This window comes from Pogoniulus pusillus, chromosome 26 (assembly GCF_015220805.1).
Source record: "Pogoniulus pusillus isolate bPogPus1 chromosome 26, bPogPus1.pri, whole genome shotgun sequence".
Taxonomy (NCBI): domain Eukaryota; kingdom Metazoa; phylum Chordata; class Aves; order Piciformes; family Lybiidae; genus Pogoniulus; species Pogoniulus pusillus.
In genome coordinates, this window is record NC_087289.1 from 19215071 (window position 1) to 19241845 (window position 26775).

Below are 26775 nucleotides of genomic sequence, written 5' to 3' on the forward strand. Positions count from 1 at the left end.
GGGGCAGAGCGGACAGCCAGCGGAGCAGAAAGTCAGCTCCCTCCACTTCCCTGCTGCGGCCTGAAACCACGTCCCTAACATCTCTGCTAGTCAGCCAGGGGCATTTTAGAGCCCACCCGAAGCGAGGGCCACCTTCTGCACCTTCTCCAGCACATGTCTCTTGTGAAACAAGTGCACTTCGAGAGCCACTAGCCACAACCTCAGAGCTCTCACTCCCCGATAACTTGCTCTGGCTTCCCTATTACACACCAGTCAGGGACGAGCACTTCTTTAAGCACCTGGGCTCCTACCTTTCATTGCCCTGCTTTTATCCATAGGCACTTTAGATGGTACAGTTGTCAAATGAGCTTGCTGGGGTTCAGACAGCTCAGCAGCTCTGGGGGCAAGCCACCCCTGCTGTCAGGCAGCCCTGGCAGACCACATACCACACCTCTGACAGGGGCTGGAGGGAAGGAAACAGAGTAACTCAGCCAGGGTACCAAAGCTGCCTGCATTTTTGGTTGCTATGTCATTTTTCAGAGCTGACCTCTAATTACAGTTTCAGGCTGCATATCTTTGGGATTTTTATTTGACACAGTAATGGGCACCAGCCTCTAGTGGATCTGGTCCTACCACTTTGTTCAGAGGTCCTCCTTTGTGCATGTGTGTAAGCTTGGTGATTGTTTTGTCTGTAATTGCAAGGGCACAGATGCTATGGCTGTGCTAAGAAATTTTTACTGGAGTTTAGAGCTCATCAAATAATCCCCAGAAGCCAATAAAATAGCTTCCCCCTACACCAAAACTAGCTACTTCAGAGTCCTGCTCAGCTGGATCCTCAATTCATCAAGTGAACTGCTTCCTAACATGCTCCAAAACCAAGGCAGAGTGCAGAGCACAGCGCTGCCCTTTCTGCTTTCCAGGGCTTATGAAAATGAACCAAGCTCCAAAGAGAACAAGGCCTTTTTAAGTTGCTAGGCCAGAAGAGCACCGCGGCACACGAGCGAGTGTCTCTCTGCTAAGCCACCTGGAGCAGCGCACATGAGCACTCGCACGGTGCTCCGACAGCCTGCGACTCCTCAGCGTTCTGCAGGTGGGAGCTGTGCCCAGCCATGTCAGCTATCATCCTCTCTGCCTACTGACCTCGGGAACAGCAACCATTTTGTACGGATCCTGGAGGCACTGCACCTTCGTTTCAGCCCTCTGCAGGTCCCTTCCATCACCACCCCATGACTGCTGAAGAGTGCATAGAAGCACTAAGCAGCCCCAAGTGATCAAATGTCAGTGCTGGGAAAACAGAAGGAAGACATCTGGTGTATTCCTGCAAATGTCTGTGTCCCACTGGGAAAAGTCACAACAAAAAATGACCATCCAAGAAGAGGAATTATGCTCATCCCTGCAAACTTTAATCCTGCATCACATTCACAAGCCTCGGGAACTCATCAAGCTGTCAGGAACTGGAGAGATAGACCAGTAACATTCACTGGCCCTAGCCACAGAGGATGTAAATACCCATGGTCTGCAATGTCCTTGAAGACTTTTGTTTCCACCCCATTTCTGACACCCATAAGAAGCCTAAAAAGCCTTTACTGTGACTTGCCAATTCCACATTCTTCTCCCAGTTGCAATGGAGGCAGCAGGTTTCTAGCCAGCATCAGCTCCTTGTTCTGCAGTGACTGGTTTCAGCTGTGCCTTGTCTGTGAAGAAGAACCTCATAGAGACTCTGTTTCTCTGTGCTAAAAGATCCAGAGGTATTTCTCAGTCCAGAAACATTACACTTCTCTTAAACTGTGCTAAGCTCCTCCAGAAAGAAGGGCAAACACACCTGGAGAGGAAAGAATGATAGTGCTTGTCACCTCTTTCAAAATCTACTCACTAAGCTTCCATCACACAGTCTCCTATTAATGCCTTCCAGCATCACTCTAAATGATGACTCCTCACCAAAATGGACATAAGAAGCTTCTGCAGCAGATTAAGGGACTTGGCCACCAACATAAATCAGCCAAGCAGTATGGCAACCAAATGAGCTGTGCAGAACAGCAAGGCTAAAATCCACCCTAAACTTAAGAGTAGTTAAAAAACACCGTCTTATAGAATCATAGAATCAGTCAGGGTTGGAAGGGACCACAAGGATCAGGCAGTTCCAACCCCACTGCCATGGGCAAGGACACCCTACCCAAGAGCAGGCTGCCCAGTGCCTCAGCCAGCTGTCACACCTCCAGGGCTGGGGCCTCAACCACCTCCTTGGGCAACCCATTCCAGCCTCTCACCACTCTCATGCTCAACAACTTCCTCCTCACATCCAGTCTCAATCTCCCCACTTCCAGTTTTGCTCCATTACCTCCAGTCCTGTCACCCCCTGAGAGCCTCCAAAGTCCATCCCCAGCTTTCCAGGTACTGGAAGGCCACAAGAAGGTCACCTCAGAGTCTCCTCTTCTCCAGACTGCACAGCCCCAACTCTTTCAGTCTGTCCTCACAGCAGAGCTGCTGCAGCTCTCTGAGCATCCTCCTGGCCCTTTTGGGACATATTCCAGCATCTCCACAGCCCTCTTGTCCCAGGGGCTCCAGAGCTGGATGCAGTGCTCCAGGTGGGGTCTCAGCAGAGCAGAGCAGAGAGGGAGGATCACCTCCCTCCACCTGCTGGCCACACTTCTCGCCATACAGCCCAGGCTCTGGTTGGCTTTCTGGACTGCAAGTGCACACTGCTGGCTCCTGTTGAGCTTCTCATCAACCAGCACCCCCAAGTCCCTCTCCTCAGAGCTGTTCTCCAGCCACTCACTGCCCAGCCTGGATTTGTGCTTGGGATTGTCTTGACCCAGATGCAGGACCTTGCACTTGGTCTTGCTGAACCTCCTGAGGTTGGCTTGTGCCCACCTCTGCAGCCTGTCCAGGTCCCTCTGGATGGATCCCTGCCCTCCAGCCTGGCTGCTGCACCACACAGATTGGTGTCATCAGCAAACTTGCTGAGGCTGCACTCACTGCCTCTGTTCATGGCATCGACAAAGATACTGAACAAGACTATCTTTCATAGCACACAATAGACCAAGTCCTCAGAACGATCCTTTTTGGTGACATTAAACCAACTCTGGCCTACGAAGTGTAGCTCAAAGTCTCCTCCTTGGAGAAAGGAGTCTAGAGTGGGAGCACAGCACAACTAAATCAAGATCCACAAGCATCTGTTATTGTGACCATGTCTCAGGTTGTCCACAGACACCTCCAGGAAACACATCTGTGCAATCTGAGGTACCTCTTTCAAAGGCTCAAGCCCAGTATTTACACAAAACACCCAAAATGAATGCTGGGGCTCAAGTAAAGGGAATTGGTCTCTGTCTGTGAAATATTCCTCATTTTGACTTAGAAAAGCTCAGTGTTTATCAAGACTGGCCATCAAATATACTCTGTCCTTGGTCAAAGGGATTTGTCAAACACGCCCCTGACTGCACAGGAGCTTCTTCCCCACCTACACCTTGATAGTTTGCAATGGGAATGCAAACCTGTGAGAGCTTATAAAAGCAGGCATTTTCTACAGCATTTCACAAATGCATGGGAGCAAAGTTCAGAGCCTGATTATGTACATGTTCATCTGATAAAAACAGAACCTGTGTCCTGTCAACAAACTTGGAGTGCCACTGCCAGAGGTACAGCCTGGGAGTTACCCTGGCCAGGCACCATGTGTTGGAAGAAACATGCTCTAAAGCACACACACTTCAAAAAGCTTTCAGCCTTAGTCAGGATTGTGTTTAAGGGATCCAGCATTTTTCTCTGAAGAAAATGTGCTTTAATGAGGATGCCTGTAAGTCAGTTAGGAACTAATAAAAGCATCTTGCAGAGGAGGACCAGTGATACGCACATCGCTGTCACAAAGATAGGACAAAGCCTGTGATGAAGTCAGCTCCATAATTAGGATAACTTTCCAGCACCAAAAGCATTAGAGAAATAAACCACAAGAGGCTCCCCTGGAAGCACCAGGAACTGCTTCCTGAAATGGCACAGGCAGATGTTTTTTTAAATCCATCTGCAAAAAAAAGCCCCAAACCTGTAAGTGCCTCAGAGAGCTATTTTCAGCTCCCTGAAATAACTTCCACACCCCCCCTGTGGCCAAATGATGGTGCCTCTAACCTCTCCGGACTGAGGGCGCTGCCACCGCCACTGACAACAGACCACAGGCTGAACGGCAGGAGGTGAAGCAGTCTGCAATGATACCTAAGTTTAGACATACCTTTACTGGAGCCCAACAGGTTGAGGGGAAAGAATGACAAGGTAATGGAAGTGGCACACAGGGGTTTGCTGGGGGAGCTGCCAGTGCATGACACCCTTCCATCACTCACCCGTGGAGAGAGGCTCTGCTGTCCTCGCTACTTGCTCAGCACAGCCTCCCACCATTTGTTGCATTTGAATATCACCAGAAGTACCTTTGAAATGGCAGAAAGCAGGGCCCATCCTCTCGGTCCAAGGAGAAGCCAGCCCTTCACAGGCAGCAACTGCAGTCTTGGGGCTCTTCTGTGAATGGACATAAGACTCTTTTGAACGCTGCTTGCTCATTAGTGTTGTGGCTGGCATGAACTGTTCCTCTGTGCCCCAGCTGATGAGCGCCAGCACTGCTGCCAAGCCTGCTGATAAATAAAAAAGGATAGGAAAAGCCTTATGGTTTTTGGAAGGGGCAACAGAAACACAGTGCTCAAGGAAGCAAATACTACTTGCAGTAACAGATTCGAGTCCAAGAGCAGCTCAGTGGTGATGTTCAGCCCAGTTTTTCTCTTAAATGTCTGCATTCAACAGCAGGAGAAATCGATAGCACTAAAGGCAGCTAGGATCAACTTGATGGGGAATGCTGCAAACTTCTCCAAGCAGCCTCTCTCATTGGCTTCATTTATCACCCATAGCCCTCAGCCCTCCCAGCTTCAGGCATGCTCCCCTCCACCTTGGTTCTATGAGTGGGATTAATTTTCATCAGAGACAAGGCAGGAAACTAATTACAGTACACATTTAATTTGTGAAGGGACTCCAGGGAGAGGAGGAGGGATAAGATGACTCTTTGCTTGTTCTGTCACCTAAACAGTTTGTATTTGTTAGGGTAGAAATAAGCATGATGACAGCAAACTGATGCCTAAGGAGCAATTCACCCATTAACCTAACATCCACCACAGTTCACACCCACCACCATTTATATGCCCCATTAATATTTATAAGCATGACGTGTCTCTTTGACAGGCACTTGTGCCTCCAACAGCAACAGATGTTACACCATTTATGAAAGAGACTACTCAAGCATTTCCAATGGGCCTTGTCCATGCTCATCATGTCTTTATCCTGTGCTCTGACTATATTACCCACGCAGAGCCTGGGTGACCTAGACTAAAGCCTAAGAACATGGATGGCAGCACACTTGACTGCAGAATTCTCTCCAGAGCTGCATTATGCCTCTGTGGATGTCCTTCTGAGAGCTGGAGACCTTTCAAATCCCCCCAGTCACTCCAACAGAAGTGTGAGGCATTATACTGCAAACTCCCACATCTCAGGAGGATGTGCATTAATCTGGGCCTTCAAAACACATGGCAAGTGGCTGCAGGATGGCCTCCCACAGTTGCCTTTGCTGCTGTCACCACAGCTGCATTAGAGACTATATGTGATCTACAAAGACTTAAAACCTGTTGTTACATGCTGCATTACTCTACACATGGACTTGCAGCAAAATCCATGCAGCAGGGCGCCAGGCCCATTACTTCTTGTAAGACTGTGCTGCTTCTTGCCTGAACAGCAACTTAGATCACGCGTGGGACAGACCTCCCTGCTCTAACAAAGGGTAAAATCCCACCCTCCATTAAGAAAAAAGCAGTGCCTGGACAGCTCCCCAGGGGCAGACAGCAGGATGGGTCTAACCCGAAAAGAACGATATGGATGAGTCGAAGGGTTTACTGCAAACTCCTTCAGGATCCACCAGCATGGGCAAGCACTGAGGCATTAGACAAGCTATCTAAGGAACATTTTCTTTTACTAGATTGCAGCTGACATTTCCATTAAAATGCATGAGGTTAACATGAATCGCTTCACCTGATGTGAAGGAACTTGTTTAAAATGGCACAAAAATGTCACACCATCCCCGTGGGCTAGAGCAGATAGCCTGCAGTGACTTCCTCCTCCAGAATGGCAGCTCTAGCAGTGCCCTGCTATTTGTGGCACATGCATTTTTAATGCCCAGTGCAAACAGCTCCAGCATTTGTCAGCTCATCTGACCAGCCCTTTTCCCAGGAAAATACAGAAAGACACACCGTGGAACAAGAGCCTGCGATGTCTAAAGTGCCTTGCTATCGGCAGCCACCAAGCCACAACAGAAACAGGGTGCTGCAGCCATGGCAAACTCTCTCTGGCTATGCTTGGCTGAGATTTACCAGCCCACTGCTGGACTTTCCTCTTATCATCATCCAGAAGTCCTTACTCCTTGCCTCTAGTTGCTCCCTGCTCAAAACCATGGAGCTCTGAGGCTTGTGAGGAACCGCTGCTGCTCAGCAGCCCTCAGCATCTCACCACCCAAGTCCTGACACATCTGGATCATGACTGAGGTGAATTCAGGAGCTCCTTCGCTTGACACTTTCCTAGGTTAACACTGCAGAACTCCAACCGAAGTCAGCTCTGAAACACAACCAGCACAAACAACTGAAGTAAAGAGGCCTGGCAGATCTGGGGGCTGTTTCTGCAGACACGGTGGTGCAGAGCTGCTTCAGTAAATCAGCAGCATTCACACCAGCAAAAAACCACTCTTGGAGGGCCTCAGATTAGATATGCTGTGAAAAGCGACTCTTTCTCTGAAGTCAAATCAAGCTCACAAACTCTGGGGGGTTGTCTTTTGCCATGTGATTGCCTATGTTCAGTGTGCTCCTACACATTCCAAAAGGTCTGTGTCCACGTGGGTTTATGTGTCTTTGCTGATCTTGTGTGCCCAGCCTTGGTTCAGAACGAAGATGGCTCCTTCAAAATTGTAAGACTCAGTGGCAGTCAGCAGTGCAGAATCACAGAACTAACCAGGTTGGAAAAGACCTTCGAGATCACTGAGTCCAATCTATCACCTAACACCTTCTAATTAGCTAAACCATGGCACTAAGTGCCTTGTCCAGTCTTCTTCTAAACACCTCCAGGAATGGTGACTCTACCACCTCCTTGGGCAGCCCATTCCAATGGCAAATCACTTTCTGTGAAGATTTCTTCCTAACATCCAGCCTAAATCTACCCTGGCACAGCTTGAGACTGTGTCCTCTTGTTCTGTCACTGGTTGCCTGGGAGAAGAGACCAACCCCCACCTGGCCACAACCTACTTTCAGATAGTTGTAGAGAGCAACAAGGTGTCCCCTGAGCCTCCTCTTCTCCAGGCTGAACAATCCCATCCATACAATTGTCTTCTTTCCTTCCCGTTTAGGCTAACTATGAGTAAGCTATACAGAAACTGCAGGTTTGTGTGTCTCTAGCTTCCTTAAAGACAAAAATGTTATGTACTTGGCCTGGCCGAGGCAGCATTTATGCTTAATCTGTGTTAATGGTGCCAATAAAAAGGATGAGGCAGCATCCACATTGTGTTACATGGAGCACTGGGTACATAAATGGAAGGACAGATTTAGTCATCCAGTCCCATAACATCCCACTTTGCTCCTGCTTGGTGCAAGGAAACATGTCACCTACAGAGCAAACTCTGGCAAAATCCAAGCACTGTTGCTTTACAATAGAATGAAGAAACATAACAGAAGCACCCTTTGGAAAACAAAATCTCCTGTCCGTAAAGCAAAGTGGTCTGAGCTAAGGTCTCTAGCCAAGATATCTCATGTGCTGGCTTTACCTCTGAGGCATATGCCTGCAGTGGCCAGAAGACAGTGCTGGACACCTCCATCCCAGGTGGCTCTTTTGTCAGACGTACTGCAGGCATGGATGTTTACATGGTGCACTGAAGATGAAAAGCAGCATTAGGTAAGAGTGGGAGCAGCTAAGAGCTACCCTGGCGTTTCACAGAGCACACGCCAATGCCCACTGGACTGGGCAGGATGGAGTCATACTCTTAGAGAATTATTGAATGGGCTGAGTTTGAAGGGACCTCTGAAGGTCATCCAGCCCAACCCTTTCTGCAGTAAGCAGGGACATCCTCACCTAGATGAGACTGCCTAGAGCCCTGTCAAGCCTCATCTTGAATATCTCCAGCGATGGGGACTCAACTACCTCCTTGGGCAACCTGTTCCAGTGTTCCATCACCCCCATAGTAAAGATCTTGTTCCTAACATCCAACCTAAAACTACTGTTCTCTAATTTCAAACCATTGCCCCTTGTCCTATCACTACAGGCTTTTGTAAAGAGTCCCTTTTTCAGGCTTCTTTTAGGCCCCCTTCAGGTACTGGAAGGTTGCCATTAGGTCTCCCTAAAGTCTCCTCCAGGCTGGACAAGCCCAGCTCCCTCAGCCTGTCTTCATAGCAGAGGTGTTACAGTCCCTTGATCACTTTCATGGCCCTCCTCTGGGCCCACTCCAACAGGTCTATGTTCTTCCTGTATCGAGGGCTCCAGAGCTGGATGCAGTACTCCAGGTGAGCTCTCACCAGAGCAAAGTGGCAGAATCACCTCTCCCAGTCTGCTGGCCACACTTCTTCTGATGCAGCCCAGGATGCCACTGGCCTTCTGGGCTGCAAGCCCACACTGCTCATGTCCAGCTTCTCACCCACCAGCACCCCCAGGCTCTTTTCCGCCTGGCTGCTTTCTATCACCTCATCCCCTGCACTGTATTGACAGTGAGGAGTGCTGTGGCCCAGCTGCATGACCCTGCACTTGCTCTTGTTCCCCTCTGCCCACCTCTCCAGCTTGCCCAGGTCCCTCTGGGTGACCTCCTGTCCCTCTGGTGTACCGACAGCACCACCCAGCTGGGTGTCATCTGCACACTGCTGATGGTGCCCTTGATCCAACTGTCTGTATCATTGCTAACAGCACTAAACTGTACAGGTCCCAGTACGAACCCAAACATACCAATGCAGATCAGTAACAAGAAACAGAGATGGGTGCACCAGCTCTCAGTGGCCTTCTTGGCAAGGAAAGCCTCAGCACCACCAAAAACAGAGGGTTGTCCCCGGGCTTCTGAATGGTGAAATAAACCAGGAGCATGCAGGAGCAGGAGGGGAGCTATGCCGGACACAGATAGAGCAAGCACGCAGCCCCGCGCTGGCGATGCCGACTCCCGCGGGGGATGCGCCTCCCGTTTCCTCGGGCAGTGAAATTATGACATGCATTAGCGAGCAGAATAAAAGGAGGGAAACAAAGGAGCGGGAGCGAACACCTGTCGCTCTCCTCGGGGACGAGCCCTAATGCTTTTATTTGCCTCAGTCTGCTGGGGGAACTGCAGCTGCCAACTGTCATCAGCATCAAGTTACCCGCACAAAGCTGGCCTGCCCAGCTCTTTCAGCCAAAGGCAGAGGGGCTGCGGTGCGCCCAGGCACAGCACCGAGCATTCAGGACCCAGCTCCCCACAGCCACCGGCTGGGCAAGCAGCCCTCCCTCCTCAGCCTGGGAGAGGGCTGCATGGCCTCGTCCGGGGCAGCTGCTGGAGAGCAGCCATGCCGTGATGCAGCCCTGCTACCATGGCCTGAAACCAGGCACACCGCACAGCCCTGCCAGGGGGCCCGAAACCAGGCACGGTGCACAACCCTGCTACGTGGCCCAGAACCTGTCTGTTGTCTTGAGCATGCACCCAAACCTCACCTGGTCAAAAGAGGGCCAGATTTTAAGTCTCCCCACCTATCTGGATGGAACAGGACTCAAAGGCAGGCCCCGTGGCTCGCCCCGCACTCAGCACCCGCTGGCCTCCTGTTAGGGGCTCAAACTGGCCTCTGCCATTCTCAGGCGCTACCTGCACCCACAGCCCCAGGGACACGCTCCAAAGAGCAGCCAAACACGTTCGCAGCCTGACACACGTTTCCAGAGCTTAGAAACCAGCGAGAGAAGAAAGGCGGTGGTCTAGGGGGGCTTTTGGGGTGACAAGCATACCCCAGCACTGCAGGCAAAAGACACATCCCCTTCCCAGTGCCCTGCCCGGCTTCTCACTGCTGCCGGAGCCGCGACAAGCCCCAGGCAGCGGAGGGTCGTGCACCGCAGGCGGCGTAAGCAGGCCCACACGGAGCCAGGCCAACAAAGGCGGCAGAGGCCAGCGGGCAGTGCGGCGGCGACGGCAACCACAGCCCGGCGGCGCGCACCCCGCCCCGGCGCAGACAAAGCGCCCGCCTGCCATTGGCCCGTTCGGCCAGCGCTGCGGCGCTGCCCGCGCGTCGCGGCCAATGGGCTCATTGACATGCAAATGAGAGGGTATAAGTAGGGCGGCTCGGGGCGGGGAGCGGCGCGGAGCTGCGGGAGGGATCGCTGCTGGCTGAGCCCGCCCGGTCGCGCTATGGCGCCCTCCTTCCGGCCCGGCAAGGGCCGCCCGCCCCGAGGGGATGAGGACGGCGCGGAGGCCAGGGCCGACAGGAGGGTGAGCGGCGGGGGTGGCGGCGGGGAGACCGGGAGGGAGGGTGGGCGGCGGGCTGACGGCGCTGTCGTCCCCGCAGACGAGGAAGCCGCTCGTGGAGAAGAAGCGCCGGGCGCGGATCAACGAGAGCCTGCAGGAGCTGCGGCTGCTGCTGGCCGACAGCGAGGTGAGGCAGCGGGGCGGAGACCGGGGGGCCGATGGCGGGCCGCCGGGGCCGTGCTGACGGCCGCGGCGCCCCGGGTCAGTTTCAGGCGAAGCTGGAGAACGCGGAGGTGCTGGAGCTGACGGTGCGGCGGGTGCAGGCCGTGCTGGAGCGCCGCTCCCTCGGTGAGTGCCGGCGGGGCGGCGGCGGGGAAAGGCCGGCCCGAGCCGCGCCTCACCCCGCTCCCATCTCTGTCTCCTTCGGCGCAGAGGGCGGGCGGCTGCATCGCGAAGCCAGCGAGCGCTTCGCCGCCGGCTACATCCAGTGCATGCACGAGGTGCACACCTTCGTCTCCAGCTGTCCCGGCATCGACGCCACCACGGCCGCTGAGCTGCTCAACCACCTGCTGGAGTCCATGCCCCTCAACGAGGGCAGCTTCCCGGACTTGATCGCGGACGTTTTGGCCGATTCCAGCCTCGGCCCCTGGCCGAGCAGCGAGGCGCTGGCCTCGGCGGCCGAGGCCTCCTCCCTAGGCCTGGCTCTCCCCGCCTCGGCACCCTCGCCTTCCCCCAGTGAAGAGACCTGCTCCGACTCGGACGAGGCGGAGGCCGAGCCGGGCCAGACCTCCCCCGATGGACTGGACGCTTCCCAGACGCACAGCCTGCCTTCGCCTAGCTTACCCAAGTCCATGTGGAGACCCTGGTAACGGAGCAGCATGCGGGCGGCAACGCAGAGCTACCTAGTGGAGGGCAGCTGGCCCCGGCGGCCCTGCCAGGAGCGTGGGGCAGCGCCAGTCTGTGTGCGGCTGGCATCGCAGCGCTCGGGACTGCATCCATGGCACTCTTACGCTGTCACACCCTGACAGGCTAATAGCTAAGGCTTAACATTTCATCCGTGTGTGTGTGTGCGTGTGTGGCATTTTGTAACTCCAGGGGTTGTTTTTACGAGAGGTCGGGGATGGGGAGGGGGGTGGGTTTTAGTAGCAAAGCTCTTTGGTGGATACACAGCAGTTATTTTATAACCCTTTCTCTTGGCCCTTATAAGTGGCTCGAATATCACTACCTTTTTCTTCTAAGAAAAAGCCCTTGTGCATTTTAAATCGTAATGGTTAACTCCATGAGAAGCTTGAGTTTGGTCTGCATGCACAGTTCTAAATGTTCTAGTGATAGCAAAGATCCCTGAAAGGGGTTGGTGTGGTTAGCATCTGTACTCAGTAGTCTGGAGTCTCACCTTCAGTGAAGGAAGAGAAAACTAGAAACCTGGTGGAATTAGTCAAAGGTTTAAAAGATACTGGTGGCAGGGTGCCTTTTAGAAATGAGTTGGCTTGATGCACATTTTGCTTTTAGCACAGCTGAGTTTATTGTGACTTTTTGTATATTAGGGTGTCAGATGTCTTTTTTTATTTTTAATCTTTAATAAAATAATACTGAATTCACAACTGATTGCATGTATTGTGGAGTGGGATGCACTTCTAACCAATTAAAAATACACTTCCCTGCTGTTAACTATTAACAAACATGTATATAGTGTGGAAACAATGCTGGTAATTAAGCACTTAATTCTTGTACTAAGCATTGTTAGCTCAAGTATTGGGATTCAAATGCTTCTGTTTAATACTAGATGACACTTAAGTTAGAGCAGTGAGCAAAGTCATACTGGTGCAAGGTTGATCTTTGGCATCCAGATAAACCAGCCCAGAACTCTGAGGCCTGTCTCAAACCCACTCTGCTTGGTCTGCCTTCTGAAGGTATCTCCATATGGCTACAGCTCAAACTTCAGAAGTGCTAGGCAAATCCTGTCCTGGGGCATGACTTCACAGAGGGTTTGGATTTGGTTGGTTGGAGACTGTTTGCAGTAGGGTGTGCAATAGACTTGGAAAGCGTCTTTTAGAACTACAAAACATGTCTGGGGGGACCCTCAGCATTCTTGTACATGTTTGACATCTCTGCTCCTGCTCTCAGGAGATGCCAGGTTACCTATGCTGTGGTAATACCTTTCAGAGCAGTCCTTCTGGAGAGGAAAACAAAAAGAATTGTGGAGTTGCTTAACACATGGGAATTGCCAAACGCAGAACAAGCAAGAAGGGAAGCAAGCAAGCTCTCAAGAGACAAGCCATGTAACTTTTGTTTTGTTAACAACGCTGTAGAATAATAAAAATGGAAACCAAGATACCCCTACTACCTCTCCTTTGTAATTTTCTTTAAGTTACCTCAGGTGAGTGTTGTTATTCAAAAGATGGTTATCGGGTTTGTTTGGCTCTCCTTATCCCCTTTTGTCCTAAATCCCTTTGAACTTCGGGGAGGAGGGCTGAAACCAGCTGAGCAGGGGAGGTGAGAGCTTCTGTAGTGTACTTTCTGCTTTAGGGAGGTGAGGGTTTTGAATTGTAAATGAAGGAGGAGCCTGGGACATTTGCACTGAGAGTAGCATCCCTAGCTGTAAGGTGATGCCTGAGCCTGCATCTCTAGCCCCAGCACAAGGCCAGGTTTATTTTGACACACACAGAGCCCCCAGCTATCAGTGTGGTACTGCACTCTCCCCCGTTGTTACCCCTGAGAACAGTACCATAAGCACCAAGAGATGCTTACATGTGACATGTCACAGCACCTTACCCTGCTACCCTCACACAGCCTTCTGCTGTTACCACTTCTAGGAGTTCACAGACTCACAGAAACATCCAGCTTGGCAAAGACCCTCAGGATCACCAAGTCTGACCTATGACCCTACTCTACAAGATTCACCTTAAACCATATCCCTTAGCACCATGTACCAACCCTGGACGTGTTTAAGGGTGGTTTGAGACTCCACCACCTTCCTGGGCAGCTCATTCCAGTCCCTGACCTCTCTCAGTGAAAAACTTTCCTAATGTCTAATCTAAACCTACCTAGCTTCAGCTTGAGGCCATTCCCCCCTTGCTTTGCCTGTAGTTACCTGTGAGAAGAGCCCAGCAGCAGCCTCTCCACAATGTCCCTTCAGGTAGCTGTAGACAGCAACGAGGTCTCCCCTCAGCATCCTCTTTTTCTCACTAATCCTGTGTGAAATCATGTGCTCCCTCAGTCACTTCTCATAAGATTTATTCTCCAGGCCCTTCCCCAGCTTCCTTACCCTCCTCTGGACCTGCTTCAGCACCTCCACATCTCTCTTGTGGTGCCCAGAACTGAACACAATACTCAAGGTGTGGCCTCACCAAAGCTGAGTCCAAGGGGACAATCATCACCCTGCTCCTGCTGAACACAGCATTTTTAATCCAAGCCAGGATGCCGTTGGCCTTCTTGGCTACTTGGGCACTGCTGGCTCGTATTCAGCTGCCTGTCTATTACAACCTCCAGATTCTTCTCTGCCAGGCAGCTCCCCAGCCTCACTGCCCCAAGCCTGTAGCATTGCTTGGGGTTGTTGTGACCTGGCATTTGGCCTTGCTGAAGCTCATCCCATTAATCATTGATCTAAGCCTATCTAAGTCCCTCTGCAGAGCCTCTCTACCCTCATTCAAATCAACACTGCCACCTAACTTGGTGTCATCTGCAAACTTACTGCTGGCACTCTCTTTGCCTGAATCAAGGTTGTCAATAACGATGTTAGACAGAAGTGGTCCCAACACAGATCCCTGAGGAACACCACCAGTGCCCAGCCACCAACTGGGTTTAACTCCATTGAGCACCACTCTGGGCCCTCCTGTCCAGCAGTGCTTTACCCAGCAGCCAGTGCTCAGCCAAGCCAGCAGTAGCCAATTTGTCAACAAGAATTTTGTGGGGACGTATCAAAGGCTTTTTGAAAGTCTAGGAATACAACAACAGCCTTTTCCTCATCCAGCTGATCCTGGCATAGGAGGAGATCAGGTTGGTTAGGCAGGACCTGCCCCTCATAAACCTGTGCTGACTTGGCCTGATCCCCTGGTTGTTGTCTGTATGGTGGCATTTGAGATGCCCTGCTCCATGACCTTCCCTGGCACTGAGCTCAGACTGACAGGTCTATAGTTTCCCGGATCTTCCTTTCTGCCCTTCCTGTAGATAGGTGTCACATTTGCTACCCTCCAGTCCACTTGCACCTCCCCAGCTAGCCAGGGCATCAGTAAATAATGGAAAGCAGCTTGGCCAGCAGTCTGCCAACTCCCTCAGCACCCTTGGGTGCTCCGAAGAGGAGGGTGAAGTCAGTGCAACAAGAGCCCAGCCTGTGGCTCACAACAGCACACTCACCTGCCTAACACTGCTGTTCAGTTGTCTGTGGCTTGAGCTAGCTGTGTGACATCCAGGGCTGGTTCTGGGCTGCTCCAGGAACAGTGGAGGCAGCTTGGCTTGGCTTAATTTCCATGAGATGAAAGACCTCTGGGTCAGGGCTCCTCTGTAACACTCCTGTGAAAGCAAGTGCAAATCCTGACACTTCAATGCCAAGAGTCAACATAAAACCAGCTTTGGTTCAGCAGTGGATGGGGGTGCTAGCAGCAGAGTCATCTCTGCTAAGCAGCATTGCAGATGTGCTGCTCAGCTATGCCTGGGTCGGCCCTGGAGAGCTGGAGCTGGCCTTGCTGCCTACCTGCTCACATTCCTGGGCAGCCTGGTGCTAGTGCTGTTGCACAGCCACACCTCGACTAACCCTCCTGGGCCGCTGGGCCCACACAGCATCTGCACATCTGTCACGACGGCTGGAAACCTGGGCATGTCCCATCCTTGCTGCTGCAGAGGGGCTGAGAGCTTGGGGCCACAGCTCCCCCAAAGCCAGGATGGTTAGGTAGAGCCACAGCAGCAGGATAGCAGCCTTTTCCCTGGGCACCCCTCAGTCCTGTATTAGCTGAAAATAAAAAGCCAGGTCAAAACAGTACTACTACTGCTTAAAGAAGTGTCAAAAGCAGTTTAGAAATGTGTTAACAATGTGCCTTTTCTTTTTTAATCCACAAATTAGGTTCACAGAAAGTTTACATCCTCTGATTAGGTGTTGCTGTATTTCTCCATTTGCATTTCTGTACCTTGCTGCAGAGGTGTCAAATCTGACACTTCCCTGACAAAGGCAGGAAGAGGTGAGCATCTCGGGGCGGGGCTGGGGAAGGGGCAGGGGGGGAAGAAAGGTTTCCATCAGCTCTGATGAAAAACCACTGAAGCCTTTTCAAGTCCTTCTGTGTAGAAACTGCCTTTATTCTTTTCCATTCCAAAGTAACACAAACAGACTATCTGATCTGACAGTGCCCTGCCTTGTCAAAGGAGAGCAGAGCAGCACACCAACGGGAGGGCTCTCGTTTGATGTGCAGTTGAGGAATAATAGAAAGAAGGGCTCGTTTCCCCCTCTCTTTGCATGTCAGTCACACACCTGTCGCAGAGGAAAACTGCTCCTTGCTAGAGCAGGTCAGCAGGGAGGACTTTCTGTTCAAACCTTCTCCTAACCTCCTGGTAATACACATCAGGTTGTTTGTTGGAGTCCTTTGGCCAGGAGGCAAGATCGAGCTTTCAGATTGTCCAAATCAACTTATATCTTCCTTTGTCTGCCACTGGCAAGTATTACATAGCTCCCTACAGAGCTTTCCTCTCCAAATAAATCAATGTCTCAGTCTCTACTCCGATTAAGCAATAAAGCAAATGAACAAAACCAGTCCATCCCTCAGCAGTGGGGTGAGGGGATGCACACAGATATCACCAGGGAAATTCCTGCTAAGCAGACGGTTCATACCTGTCTGTAACACAGAGCTTGCATTTCTTATCGGCCAGGATGCTGTCATTAGCAGAATGTTACTGAAACAAGTCACCAAAACGGAGCATTTCTTTCTATGAGGCATCTGCCAGGCTGAATGTTGGTTAATCCTGGCATCCAGAGACTTGCCATGTTGCTCTTGACAGATAACACGCCCAAGGGGCCATCCAGTCTTGACACCTCCAGCTGTTGGAGCACAGCTTTTTCATTTCCCAATTTATGGATCATCTCCAAGCATGACTATTTGTGCACTCACACATGCAGCAGTTCTCCAGCCCTAGCTAACCCTCCACCCTGCAGGTGGACACAGATACATCTGATCTTCAGCTTTCAGAACACACTGAGACTTTTGTCCTAGCAGCTCTGTCCTTGCTCTGGTGATGAAAACAACTGGGCCAAGCAGCCTGTCTCCTGCTACCCCATTGGCCACAGCTTGGATCATGGAAACACAGAAGCCAGCGTGGATTGGACCCAGGAGGAGAACATATTCTTGCTCCACAGATGGGTACAACGGTTTGAATAAGATCATGCAGGAAGTGCAAGAACAACTTTGGGATGCAAACAATAGAGATGGTTGGCCATCTCTATCAGAAGCCTATCCTTCCTCTGCTTCCTAGGACATATTTTCACCTTCTGGCATCAGATGCCCAGTTCCAGGTTGCATTTATACTCTCTCTCACAGGTATTTCCTGAGCCCACAGTTACCCAAATTGGGTAGTGTCACTAATTGTGCACTTCAGCTTAGCTCCTGCAGAAGCCTGAGAGGCTTGAAGAAAAGGAGGCGTGGGGAAAAGCTTTGTCCTTCCACAGGATTTTTAGCTCCCTATACAGCATTAGCATTTCCTTACTGTTTTCAGCAAGTGCGATTCATGGCACTGCATTTTAAGAGAGTTAAACAAAAAAATCAAAGCTGGTGCAGAAAACATTCAAACACAAAAATACACCTTGCAGCAAAAGGTGTAAAGCTTACTTCAGTTCAGAGGATGACCGAGGGTGATTTGAACAGTGACACTCTCTACGTTGTGTTACCCATATGTTACAGTGCTCACTTACCAGGCTGAGCGAATCGCGAGTTCAAGAAGTCTTTTAACCCCATAAAGTAGAGCCTCAAAGGCCAGGAGCTAGTTGGTGAGTCCAAGCTGTTTGAAATGAGAAGGAAAAAGATTGAAATTAAATACCAAAAGGAGCCACAAATTTCCTTTCTCCTCATGTCATCGGGTCAAGCAAGTCAGGCTCTTTCCAGAAGCTAATTCACGTTGCTTTAGTTACAACCAAAACCTACTTAGTAAAACAGCAACACACGAGCAGTTGCATTAGCTGATCCCTCTGGCCTTAGATTCCTTCAGTATAAAATTAACTCAGTTTGTGGGTTTCTAGCTTTTACATTGATCTCAGGCTGAAACCCAGGTTGAAAGCACAGTGAGTAGTTTCCTTTACGTCAGGCAAATTGCAGACCTAGGGCATCTTCAAACACGTCCGCAGACAGCTTCAGGAATTTCCCAGCTCTGTTCACCTTCAACTGAACTTTGCAAAGCTCCCAGACCGTTTTGGTACACAGCAAAGCAGCTTAGTTCAAAACCACCACCAAAGCAGCACACTTAAATGCATCCTTAAAATGTTGTTCCCGTTGAGGAAAGGGAGGTCACTGGGTATCAGCCAGAGCCTGCGTGTCCACTCATCCCTGTTTCAAAGCAGATTTCACCTTCTCCTAGTCCACTGTCGAAGCCTCACTGTGCTCTGGAGCTTAAGCACTCAGAGGTTGCAACGTGGTGTGGACTTTGCAGAGGCCTCGTCAGGTGCTGGTACACATGTAGAAGGTGTGGGTGCATAAGTGGGCTTCTCCTGGAGTCACTTACTGATGGATGAATGGTGCTGAGTAGGTGCAAAACCAGGTATGACCGTGCTCCAGGCAGCTACATGCCAGCAGGGCTAGGGCAGGTCTCACCTCTGTTAGGTCTCTTCTCCAGGTGTGGTGTGAGATGCCATTCCAGGCAGAAGGTTCAGCAGCAATGGGTATTGGCCGCAGCTTCCTGGCCACTGTCTCAGCCACCTTCCTGGCCCAGATGGCCATTCTAGCAAATTGGCTGGTGTTGCAACAGCTCTGGGAAGCTGCTGACTGCTGTGCTGGCTGCAGTGACCCTCAGCAAACCACCCTGCTCTCTTTGGCATGGGGTCTTATAGGACATATCCTGCAGGGAGTGGCAGCTTGGCCATGGAGCTGGTCCCATTAGCCTTGGGTGCTGTTTGCACCTCATCAGGCTGGGTTGTCTGCATCAGAACTACAATGAGACGTTTGGAAGATGTTCTTTACTATGAGGGTGGTGGAACACTGGAACAAGTTGCCCAGACAGGTAGTGGAGGCTCCATCCCTGGAGACATTCAAGGTTTGGCTTGAGGAGGCTCTGAGCAACCCGATCTAATTGGGGATGTCTCTGCTTACCACAGGGGGGTTGGACTAGATGATCTTTAAAGGTCCCTTCCAACCCAAGGCATTCTATGGTTCTATGGACCATCCTCCATGACTGAGAGGCAGGTTAGAAAAGCATAAGTATTTCTCTCTCCCTCCTCTGAACTGGTTTCACCAGAACTGAACCATACTAAGTGAAGTCACTATCAAATCCTCTCTACTCTCACCATTCCACAGCCTTTGCAATCCGTGTTTCACAGGCTGAGAGGAGACAAGCCCAGGAGACACACATCAACTCCATTATCAACCAAGCTGGGAGAGGCCTTTCACAGCATCCATATGCTTCACCAAGACAGAATCACACAACTTGCTAGTAAATGGGTCTCCTTTGGGCCTGCAAGTGCAATCTGGTGCTTGTGACCAGACTTTGTAAAACAAGGGTGTCTCCATTAACCATGGCTATCCCCAGCATGGGTCACACCTGCGTATTACTGCTTTCCAAAGCAAGACACACAGATTTCCTTTCCCTCTCAATGGACCCTCAGCAGATGCCTGCAGAGCATCAGAAGTCTGAGCCTATGCTACACACGCCTGAGCTTGGTCCAGGCTCTTTATGTCTTTGCTAGGAGTGGATTCAGTGGTGAGAGGACAAGTGGGATTGAAACCCCATGTCTAGGCAGAGGGAATACACAGCTTCTTACCCCAGTTCTGGAGCAAATCGACTGAGTAACTTCTACTCTCACAGCAGCTCAGAACCTCCCACTCATTGACTCGGAATCAGAAGATACTAACCCAGCAGAGGCTGTCAGTGAAGTCCATGATGACAGGAAGCCCTGCTATCCTCAGGAACTTTGGGGTGCATGTACAGAGCACCCAGGGTGTCCTCTGGCTTCTGAAAAGCTTTATATGGAGCAACAAATAATTTGGCAGGCTCCCGAGTGTGCAGGGGTTTAAAGAGAGGGGCTGAGAGGGCACAGCATACCTTAGGTGCCCTGATCGTGTGCACAGAAGCAGCTGTCCGGAGCAGCGCTGTCATACAGACCCCAGGGACAACCAAGCAACCTACAGGTGGCCGCGGCTGCTTTTCTGCTGCTGTGTGCGGCTCAGCAGGGACCACGCTGGCTGCCACCGCGCCGGGCCGGCCCGGGTGTCTCGGTGACAGCGGCACAGACTGCACTTCCAACGGCTGCAGGAAGCAGGAAAGTGATTCACATCCTTTCAGCCAACACTGAACCCCAGTGCTGCTCCAAGGCTCGAAAACTCCAGGCAGTGACAAAGGGAGTCCTCTAAACACAATGCAAAACCTCAAGATCCTGATGCTGTGTGCTTAGCAGTCTGCCCCCATCCCAGTTTCCTCCTGGCCTGTTGGTTGCATTTCCAGGGAGGACAAGCAGGAATATCTACCTGCATGCTCAGCCCCTCCACGTTCATCTATTAAAAAGAGAAGAAAAGGATGCACTGTTAGTCAGCCAATGCAGTAGTTGTTACAGCCATCACATTTTGCTCCTGTGTAGTTCCAGCAAGGCTTTGCCAAGAAGAGAGAAGCATTATTCCAGGGCTTTTTGAGAGGGGAAGAGGAGATAAAAAGATAATTTGCCAACAAATTGTCTGCATCTTTTCTGAGTTTATACAGTTACACAGCAATTTACAGCTGTCATAATCAATCCATTTACAGCATGGATAAAAGCAAGAGGGAAAGCTGCAGAGGAGCTGATGGGGAAAAAATTACTTTCCCAATGCCAGAGGAAAGAGGGAAGGGGACTACTTCCATTTTGACTAGCAGGGAGAATGAATCTAAAGGGGCAGAGCATATCCTCATCTCTCAAAACTGTCAGGTCTTCCTTGTAATCAGTGTTCTTGCTGCCTGTCACAGCAGTGACTGCTGCTGAATGCAGCCAGTGGTTTCTTCTGCTTTAATCGGTGTTACACATGTGCTTGAAGCAAGTAAACCTTCCCTCTTTGCTAAGAGCAAGTTTGCTGCTGGGCACTCCCCTCTCCATTCAGGCAGTCTGGATTTCACTCTAGAGTTACACTGATGAGGAATTGGTCACACATCTCTCAAGATGGGGTTTTACTGCACTACTGCCCAGTTCAGATAAACCTTCTCAGAATTTACATTCTGAGGTCTCCTCTGACTAAAATATTCTGAGACTCAGACACTGAGTGAAGCACTAAGGTACAGCATAAACAGCAAGTGTTGAGGTATCTAGGGTGAATGACAGACACATAGGTTCTATCTTCTTGCTCTGTTTGGACACCCAGGCAGGTTTGTTAAGTCCCATCCTCCCCTGAATGCTTTAGAGACGAGTTCTCAGTGATCCTAGGAACGACTACTCTGACTCAGCACGCATTACATTTACATGCATGTTAAGTTAAGAGATCTAAGTGGCAGAGGCCAGAGGGGAAATTAAATATGCAAACAAACATAATCAGTGCCATGTAAAAAAATGTAGATCAGGAAGATCAGGAGAGAAGAGTTACACACACTCAAGCCTTTTCTTGGTTTGGTTGTGGGCTTTTTGTTCTCCCCCTTTTGCTGCCAAGAATCATGGTTCCAAGCACACCACCTCGGGGAAACGCATCCCTGCAGTGCTGCCTATATCAAGGGAGTTCTCAACTATTACTTCCCTCCTTGAGTTCATTTGATGGCACATCCAATACCTTTAAATGTTGCATACACAAAGGGGTGGATGGACTCTTTGGAAACCCTGCCATTGGTTACTTTTAACAGACAGGCACAGCACAGTCGCTCACCGCATCGAGCCCTTTATAACACAGGTCCTTGCCACAAGAGAACAGCAAGGGGTGGCCAAGGGATTCAGCTGGGGACCCAACCTGAACCACTTGGGGGGAAATCTATCAGTTTGTGGGGAAGCTTCCAGCGGAGGGTGTAGCCTTGACCTTCCCTTAATTTCCGGCTGATGAGAAACCAAACCAAAGCTGTTGCTCACAGCACATCTCCCCTGGAGGCGCAGCAGAACGCTGCAACGCTACGGCGAGGGTTCACCTCTCTGGCCCAACCGAGAAGACTTTGACATCTGTTTCTTTCCCTTGCTGAAGCACATCAGTGTTCAGCCTCGTTCCACTGCCTACTAGAAATGGCAGCGAGGGGCAGAGAAACGGGGACTGCTGGAAGGCAGCAGGAGGGCTTACCTGGTGCCACGGGCTTGTTTTCTGTGCTGCTTGTAACCATGGCATCTGAGCAGGCAGAAACAAAAGCAGCACCTTCTGAAGCGGAAGGGCTTCCACTTCCCCCGGCCTTCCCCTGTAACAAAGGAGCACCATTTCTGACCTGCCCTCTAGTTACTGGCTTTGTTCTCTGAGTGCTTCGCTTAGGCAAAATCACATCGTACACGTTGCTCTGAATAAAGCAAGAGATGCATCCCAGGGCCCCCATTACTTATTTGGGGTTCAGGTTTGCAGGGAAACCCAAATGCAAGGTGTCTGGACAAGTAATTTTGATTTGACTCACTTCCTAAATGCTACCTTAAGGTTCAAACCTGTACCAAGACCCATAGTTTGGAAATGTAGCTCAGCAGAGCCCAGGTGCACACAGCACTTGGTGGGGTTGGGCTCTGCAGCTGTAGCTTCTTTTGCCAAAAGCTTTAAACATCACTCTTCTCTCTCCTCTTCAAATATTTTGTTTCCCTCCCTTGTTGTCTAGACACAGGGCAATTCCAGCCCTCTGTGTTTTGACAACTTTCTCATTTGTTATGGTCACAGCCCACGGAGGCACACACATTTAACCCTCTGCCTTCTGCCGTGTGCTTTAAGAGCAAATTGTCTCCATTCAGCTCAACTGTCCCCAGAGGTCTAAACAGCCACAAGACTCAGAGACATTCTTCTTAATCTCCTCCAAATTCTCTCCCTGACAAGGAGCTGCTGCATCTCGCCCAGAGAAGATAAAGCAGTCATTTGCCCCTGAGAAAGCTATTTTTAGAAAGGCCCTGTTGGGCAGTTGCAAAGAGGAGGCAGTGCCCTTTGGAACTCTGTTCTTCTGCTCTTCCTCCAATTCTTTCACGAAAAGCACAAACCAGAGTGCAACAACCCAAATGTTTCCCGAGCAGCAAACTCTCACCTTCCATACATAGCCCAGGTGTCACCGCTCGGCTCCAGTCCTATCTAAGGCTTACAGGGAAGGCACACACCACACCTGGAAGGCTGTAGATACTGTGAGGAAAATACTGCCATTAAATCTGAGTTTTGGCCATCAGCCTCTGTGTGTGGATAAAGCCTGTGAGGTTTGGGGTTGCTGTTTGCAATCATACTGCTGGGGATGCTCTTGCTGAACACGCAACACAGATTTTACTCTCATACTCCCCTCTCAAACAGCCAATTTTATGTCTGAAAATCCTGGAAGTCTTCTTTGGAAATGCATGGCTAAAGAAGTTGAGGCTGTGTAAATCAGCCAGGTGATTAATACCATCCCCATTTACAGACCATTCTTAAATCCCATTGCTTCCTGCACCAAATGTACTGCTGTCTCCTTCAGGCACATGGGGGATTTACATTATGGTGGCCAAAATATCCCAAACTTCCTCTGCATTACTCCAGTTTGTCCCCTTGGAAGGCACTATGGCACTGCTCAACAACTTCCTGAGCATTTGGATCCTTTGATCCTGGGAAATACATTCAGAAAGACTCTACCTGTAAAGCCACTGCTGTCGCTGCAATGAGAAAGAGTTAACACCATAAACTTCACAAGCCTAGGAACACTAAATGAGGTGACAAAGGCAGTCGTACACCACTTCATCAAACTAATTCTGTCAGTCAGTGAAACCTGTAAAACCATTTACAGTATGCACTCTGGTTCACTTGTTCTGTTCTGAAGTTGATTCCGGACTATGAACTGGTTTACACGGATTGGGATCTGGACACCTTTTTGCTCACCTGTTAGCTAGGAGACTATCAGACCATTAAAAAAGCCAACCAAAACCCACCCCAAACCACAGTCCCCCTACCCATCCCCCCAAAAAAGAAACAAACAAAAAACCTCTACAACCAAACCAAACAGGGAAAACAAACAGAAGACCAAACCAACAGCAAGTACTGAAAAACAGAGCAACCAACAGACCCCCTCCAAAAAAACCCCAAACCAAGAACAAGGAACCAGACCCACCCACCACACAGAGACATTCCTCCAAAATCCAAACCACAGACCTCTGGAAATTCTATCCTTTAAGACCCAAGCATCACCTCCTATTGGCAGAGTATGTACAGGGAAGGGATCTTAGGTGGACTGCTAGGACTAATAAAACAATGATGTGTATAAATGCTTTCATGATCAGGTCTTTATAGTTGCTCTTATTTAAATTCACTGCTCATGCAGCACAAGGTAAGAAGGAGAATATTAAATTCACTGCCCAACCACATCTAAAGCTTTAGGATCCCCTGTCTGAAGTAGTTTGGCAATCATAATTTTGTATACACATTACTAAGGGCAACGGAAGGAGAATTTCCTGGCTCTTTACATGTCCTTACTGCCATGTGACTTCAGCAGTTGCAGATGTCAACAACTGTACATCTTCTTTATGTATTTTTTAGTACTTATATCTGAAAAGAGGGGAGGCAAAAGGGAATTTCAAGGCAACTTAAGTGAACTGAAGTCTTCTGGCCTTCAGCATGGGCAGGGAGGTGGAGTGTAGGAAGTAGTAGGCACCTTCCTAGGAAACCTCTCTGGACAGCAGGCACTTCTCCCTGTTCTTCTCTTCCATCCTGGCCCTGACCCGAACAGCTAGATCAAAATCTTCACTATTCATGGGTGGGCAGGCAGCAGCCCTCTAGAACACAAAAAGTGAAGGGCTGCTAAGGACAACTGCTTACAGACACTGGAAGTCACTCCCCACCATCATATCCTTCACCTTTCTGTGCTGTGTCACCCCACATGAATTTTCAAATGCACAACTTGCAATACTTAAGATGATGCTTTTGGCCCCAGGCTGGTGACCGAGTCTCTCTGTGAAGATCTGAAGGCACAGACAGAGCAGCCCAGAGGTTATGGAGCTCAGTTTCAGGGCTGGGCTTGCCACCAAGCCTTCCATGTCCACCCCAGAGGTCATCCTGCAGCCAGAAGGGTTCTGGGTCACTCTGGTTTTCATGTCCTCACACAGGCATTTTTTTCTCCAATTACACTTTTCCTTTCTTTCTCTCTTGTTTTCCTAAATTAAAGCCTCATTTAGCCCGAGCAGGAAGAGAAACAATTCTAGCAGTCAGTTATTACACTGCACAACAAAAGAATGCAACATTCACTCACATACCATCTGATGCTAAAACACACCAGTTGGGACAGTAAATTACACGTGTTCTGCTGATGCCAAGAGAAAAAGAACAAGGTGGTATTTTATTTCTGAGAATGTAGTGCTGCTGCAGAGGCAAAACATGTCTTTTGGAACTCGAAGCAACAGTGCCCCTGCCTTGCAGCTCCTGCCACTCCGAATGGCTCGGCACAAAGAAGCAGCCTGCAACCTAATCACACGCTTTAGTCACAAACCTCTGCTTTCACCCAGCTTCCAAACTGCACTGAACCATGCCAACAACACAGAGCCAGCAAAGACAGACATGCAATGGTTTCCTGCAGCGTAGGGAGACAGATGTGTCAGCATTCAAAATTCAAAGTGGAAGTTTGGGGTAGTGGGAGAAGTCTACAGCACAAGAAGAGCACTGAGCCTGGGTTTTGTACCTGCTTGCGTCCTGACACACTGCCGGTAGCTGTCTGCATGCTCCAACAGAGCTGCCAGCGCTTACAAGCTGGAGAGAGAACACAAGCCACAGCAGACAGCAGGGACAGATGGTGCAGGGGAAACCATCAGTGGAAACACCTGTGTACAACCCCGTGCCAGGGATGAGGCTCTCACCTGGGAAGCTGGAAAAGGTCTGTCTCCCCAGGGCTGGGCAGAACTGAGCTTCACCGGTCCCAGCACACATCTGGATCGGAGCAGAGGTAAGCACAGGCTGCTTGACCATTCTTCTGCTTCCTGTAGCTAGGAAAACCAAGGAGTAAAGCCAACTTGAGCAAGGCTCTTGCTGAAGTCATCCAGCATTTTCACGACCGAGTTCCTGCATTTTCTGGCTTCCAGGTTGGCTTTGCTGTGTGTTGGTTGTTGAGGTTTCCCCTACGTGAAAAAGCAAAAGGAAGTTCAAAGGGAGTCAGCTGGTGGCAAGAGGAGGGGAGGCAGCAGGCCTCACCTCAGGACAGCAGCAGCCCAACATGTTTGGTTTTTTTTTTAGTACAGCCAATACTTCCTCAGACAGCAGTGGAGTTTTTGGAGTTGGCAGTGCAACAACACAAGCAATTTATTTTTAGAACAGTGGGAGAATTTAAAGAGAGTAGTAAGGGCACTGCATTCTGCCTTATTGCATCCATACACTGACTAGAGAGAAATGCACCCTGGCCAGTCCTGGGATAACACCAACACCTGATCCACCCTCAGATTTGTTTCCTTTTGTCTAGTTAAAAGAACAAATGAAGGGCAAATGCCCCAGCCCAGCTGCAGTAGGTGCCCCTGAATGCCCTCACTACTCCTGTCTCCGCTCCGCACCACACAGCGACCGTTGTAGCCACCACGGCAAATGCAGGGCAGTTATGCCACAGCACCTGCCCACCTTGGTCCATCTCGTGTCGACAGCAGCTCTAGGCTGTTCTGCTAATTCTTTACCAGATACAAGCAGGCATCCTGTGAGTAGCAGAACATCAGCAGTCCTTCAGGAAATGCTCTTCACCAGTGAACGGCAACCGATGCTCATACAGTGACGCTGTCCAGTATTCATGTGACGCCACAGCAGCTTCCCTCTGCCTGCAAACAGCAGATAAAATCCAGAGCCACAAACTCTGCATGAATGAAACTCCATCAGGCACACTATTGCTTGTGGCAGCCCAGTGTACCTCCTATGGTCTTTTCAGCAGATGCCAAGAGAAACACCCACAATTAAGGGCTCCTAAAAGCTTTACCCAGTTTTATACTTCTTTTCTACTTAGGAAGCCTGGCAGAAGTTTGTTTTTCCAGTTTTGTTTGGCCCCTGCAGTGAAGCACACTGGCAAGGTTATTATACACCCCATGTACCATCACCAAATATGCTTCATCTTCCACAGCCCCTTCC

General features: G+C 50.2%; 2 protein-coding genes across 6 annotated transcripts in view; one reads left to right on the top strand and one right to left on the bottom strand.

The window, feature by feature from the left end:
* Positions 1-10223, bottom strand: part of LOC135186910 (uncharacterized) — a 49500-nt gene extending 39277 nt beyond the window's left edge. For 2 of the 4 annotated variants that reach the window (XM_064165086.1, XM_064165088.1), the window contains exons 1-3: positions 9982-10223; positions 7802-7906; positions 4389-4589 (exon numbers count right to left, since the gene is read on the bottom strand). In XM_064165086.1, coding sequence (XP_064021156.1) covers positions 4389-4589; positions 7802-7906; positions 9982-10222 — 547 coding nt within the window. In that variant the 5' untranslated portion in view covers position 10223. Of the gene's footprint in view, positions 1-1415; positions 1802-4236; positions 4590-7801; positions 7907-9981 lie in introns of those variants that run through there. The other 2 variants (XM_064165087.1, XM_064165085.1) reach the window with 2 other exon arrangements.
* A 102-nt stretch (positions 10224-10325) lies between these two features.
* On the top strand, positions 10326-12775 carry LOC135187061 (transcription cofactor HES-6-like). 2 transcript variants are annotated; one of them, XM_064165409.1, is made up of 4 exons: positions 10326-10459; positions 10536-10622; positions 10702-10783; positions 10868-12775. In XM_064165409.1, exons 1-4 carry the CDS (start codon positions 10379-10381, stop codon positions 11302-11304), a joined length of 687 nt encoding a protein of 228 aa, XP_064021479.1. In that variant the 5' UTR covers positions 10326-10378; the 3' UTR covers positions 11305-12775. The 2 variants fall into 2 exon arrangements, with proteins under 2 accessions (XP_064021479.1, XP_064021478.1); XM_064165408.1 differs by having other exon boundaries at positions 10702-12775.
* Positions 12776-26775: the final 14000 nt, after the last annotated feature.

Excerpts from the sequence above, each read along its gene's own strand:
- LOC135187061 (XM_064165408.1), top strand. The coding sequence starts at position 10,379 with ATGGCGCCCTCCTTCCGGCCCGGCAAGGGCCGCCCGCCCCGAGGGGAT. Across the intron at positions 10,460-10,535 it reads AGGCCAGGGCCGACAGGAGG|ACGAGGAAGCCGCTCGTGGA; the intron begins GTGAGCGGCGGG and ends TCGTCCCCGCAG. Across the intron at positions 10,623-10,701 it reads TGCTGCTGGCCGACAGCGAG|TTTCAGGCGAAGCTGGAGAA; the intron begins GTGAGGCAGCGG and ends GCCCCGGGTCAG.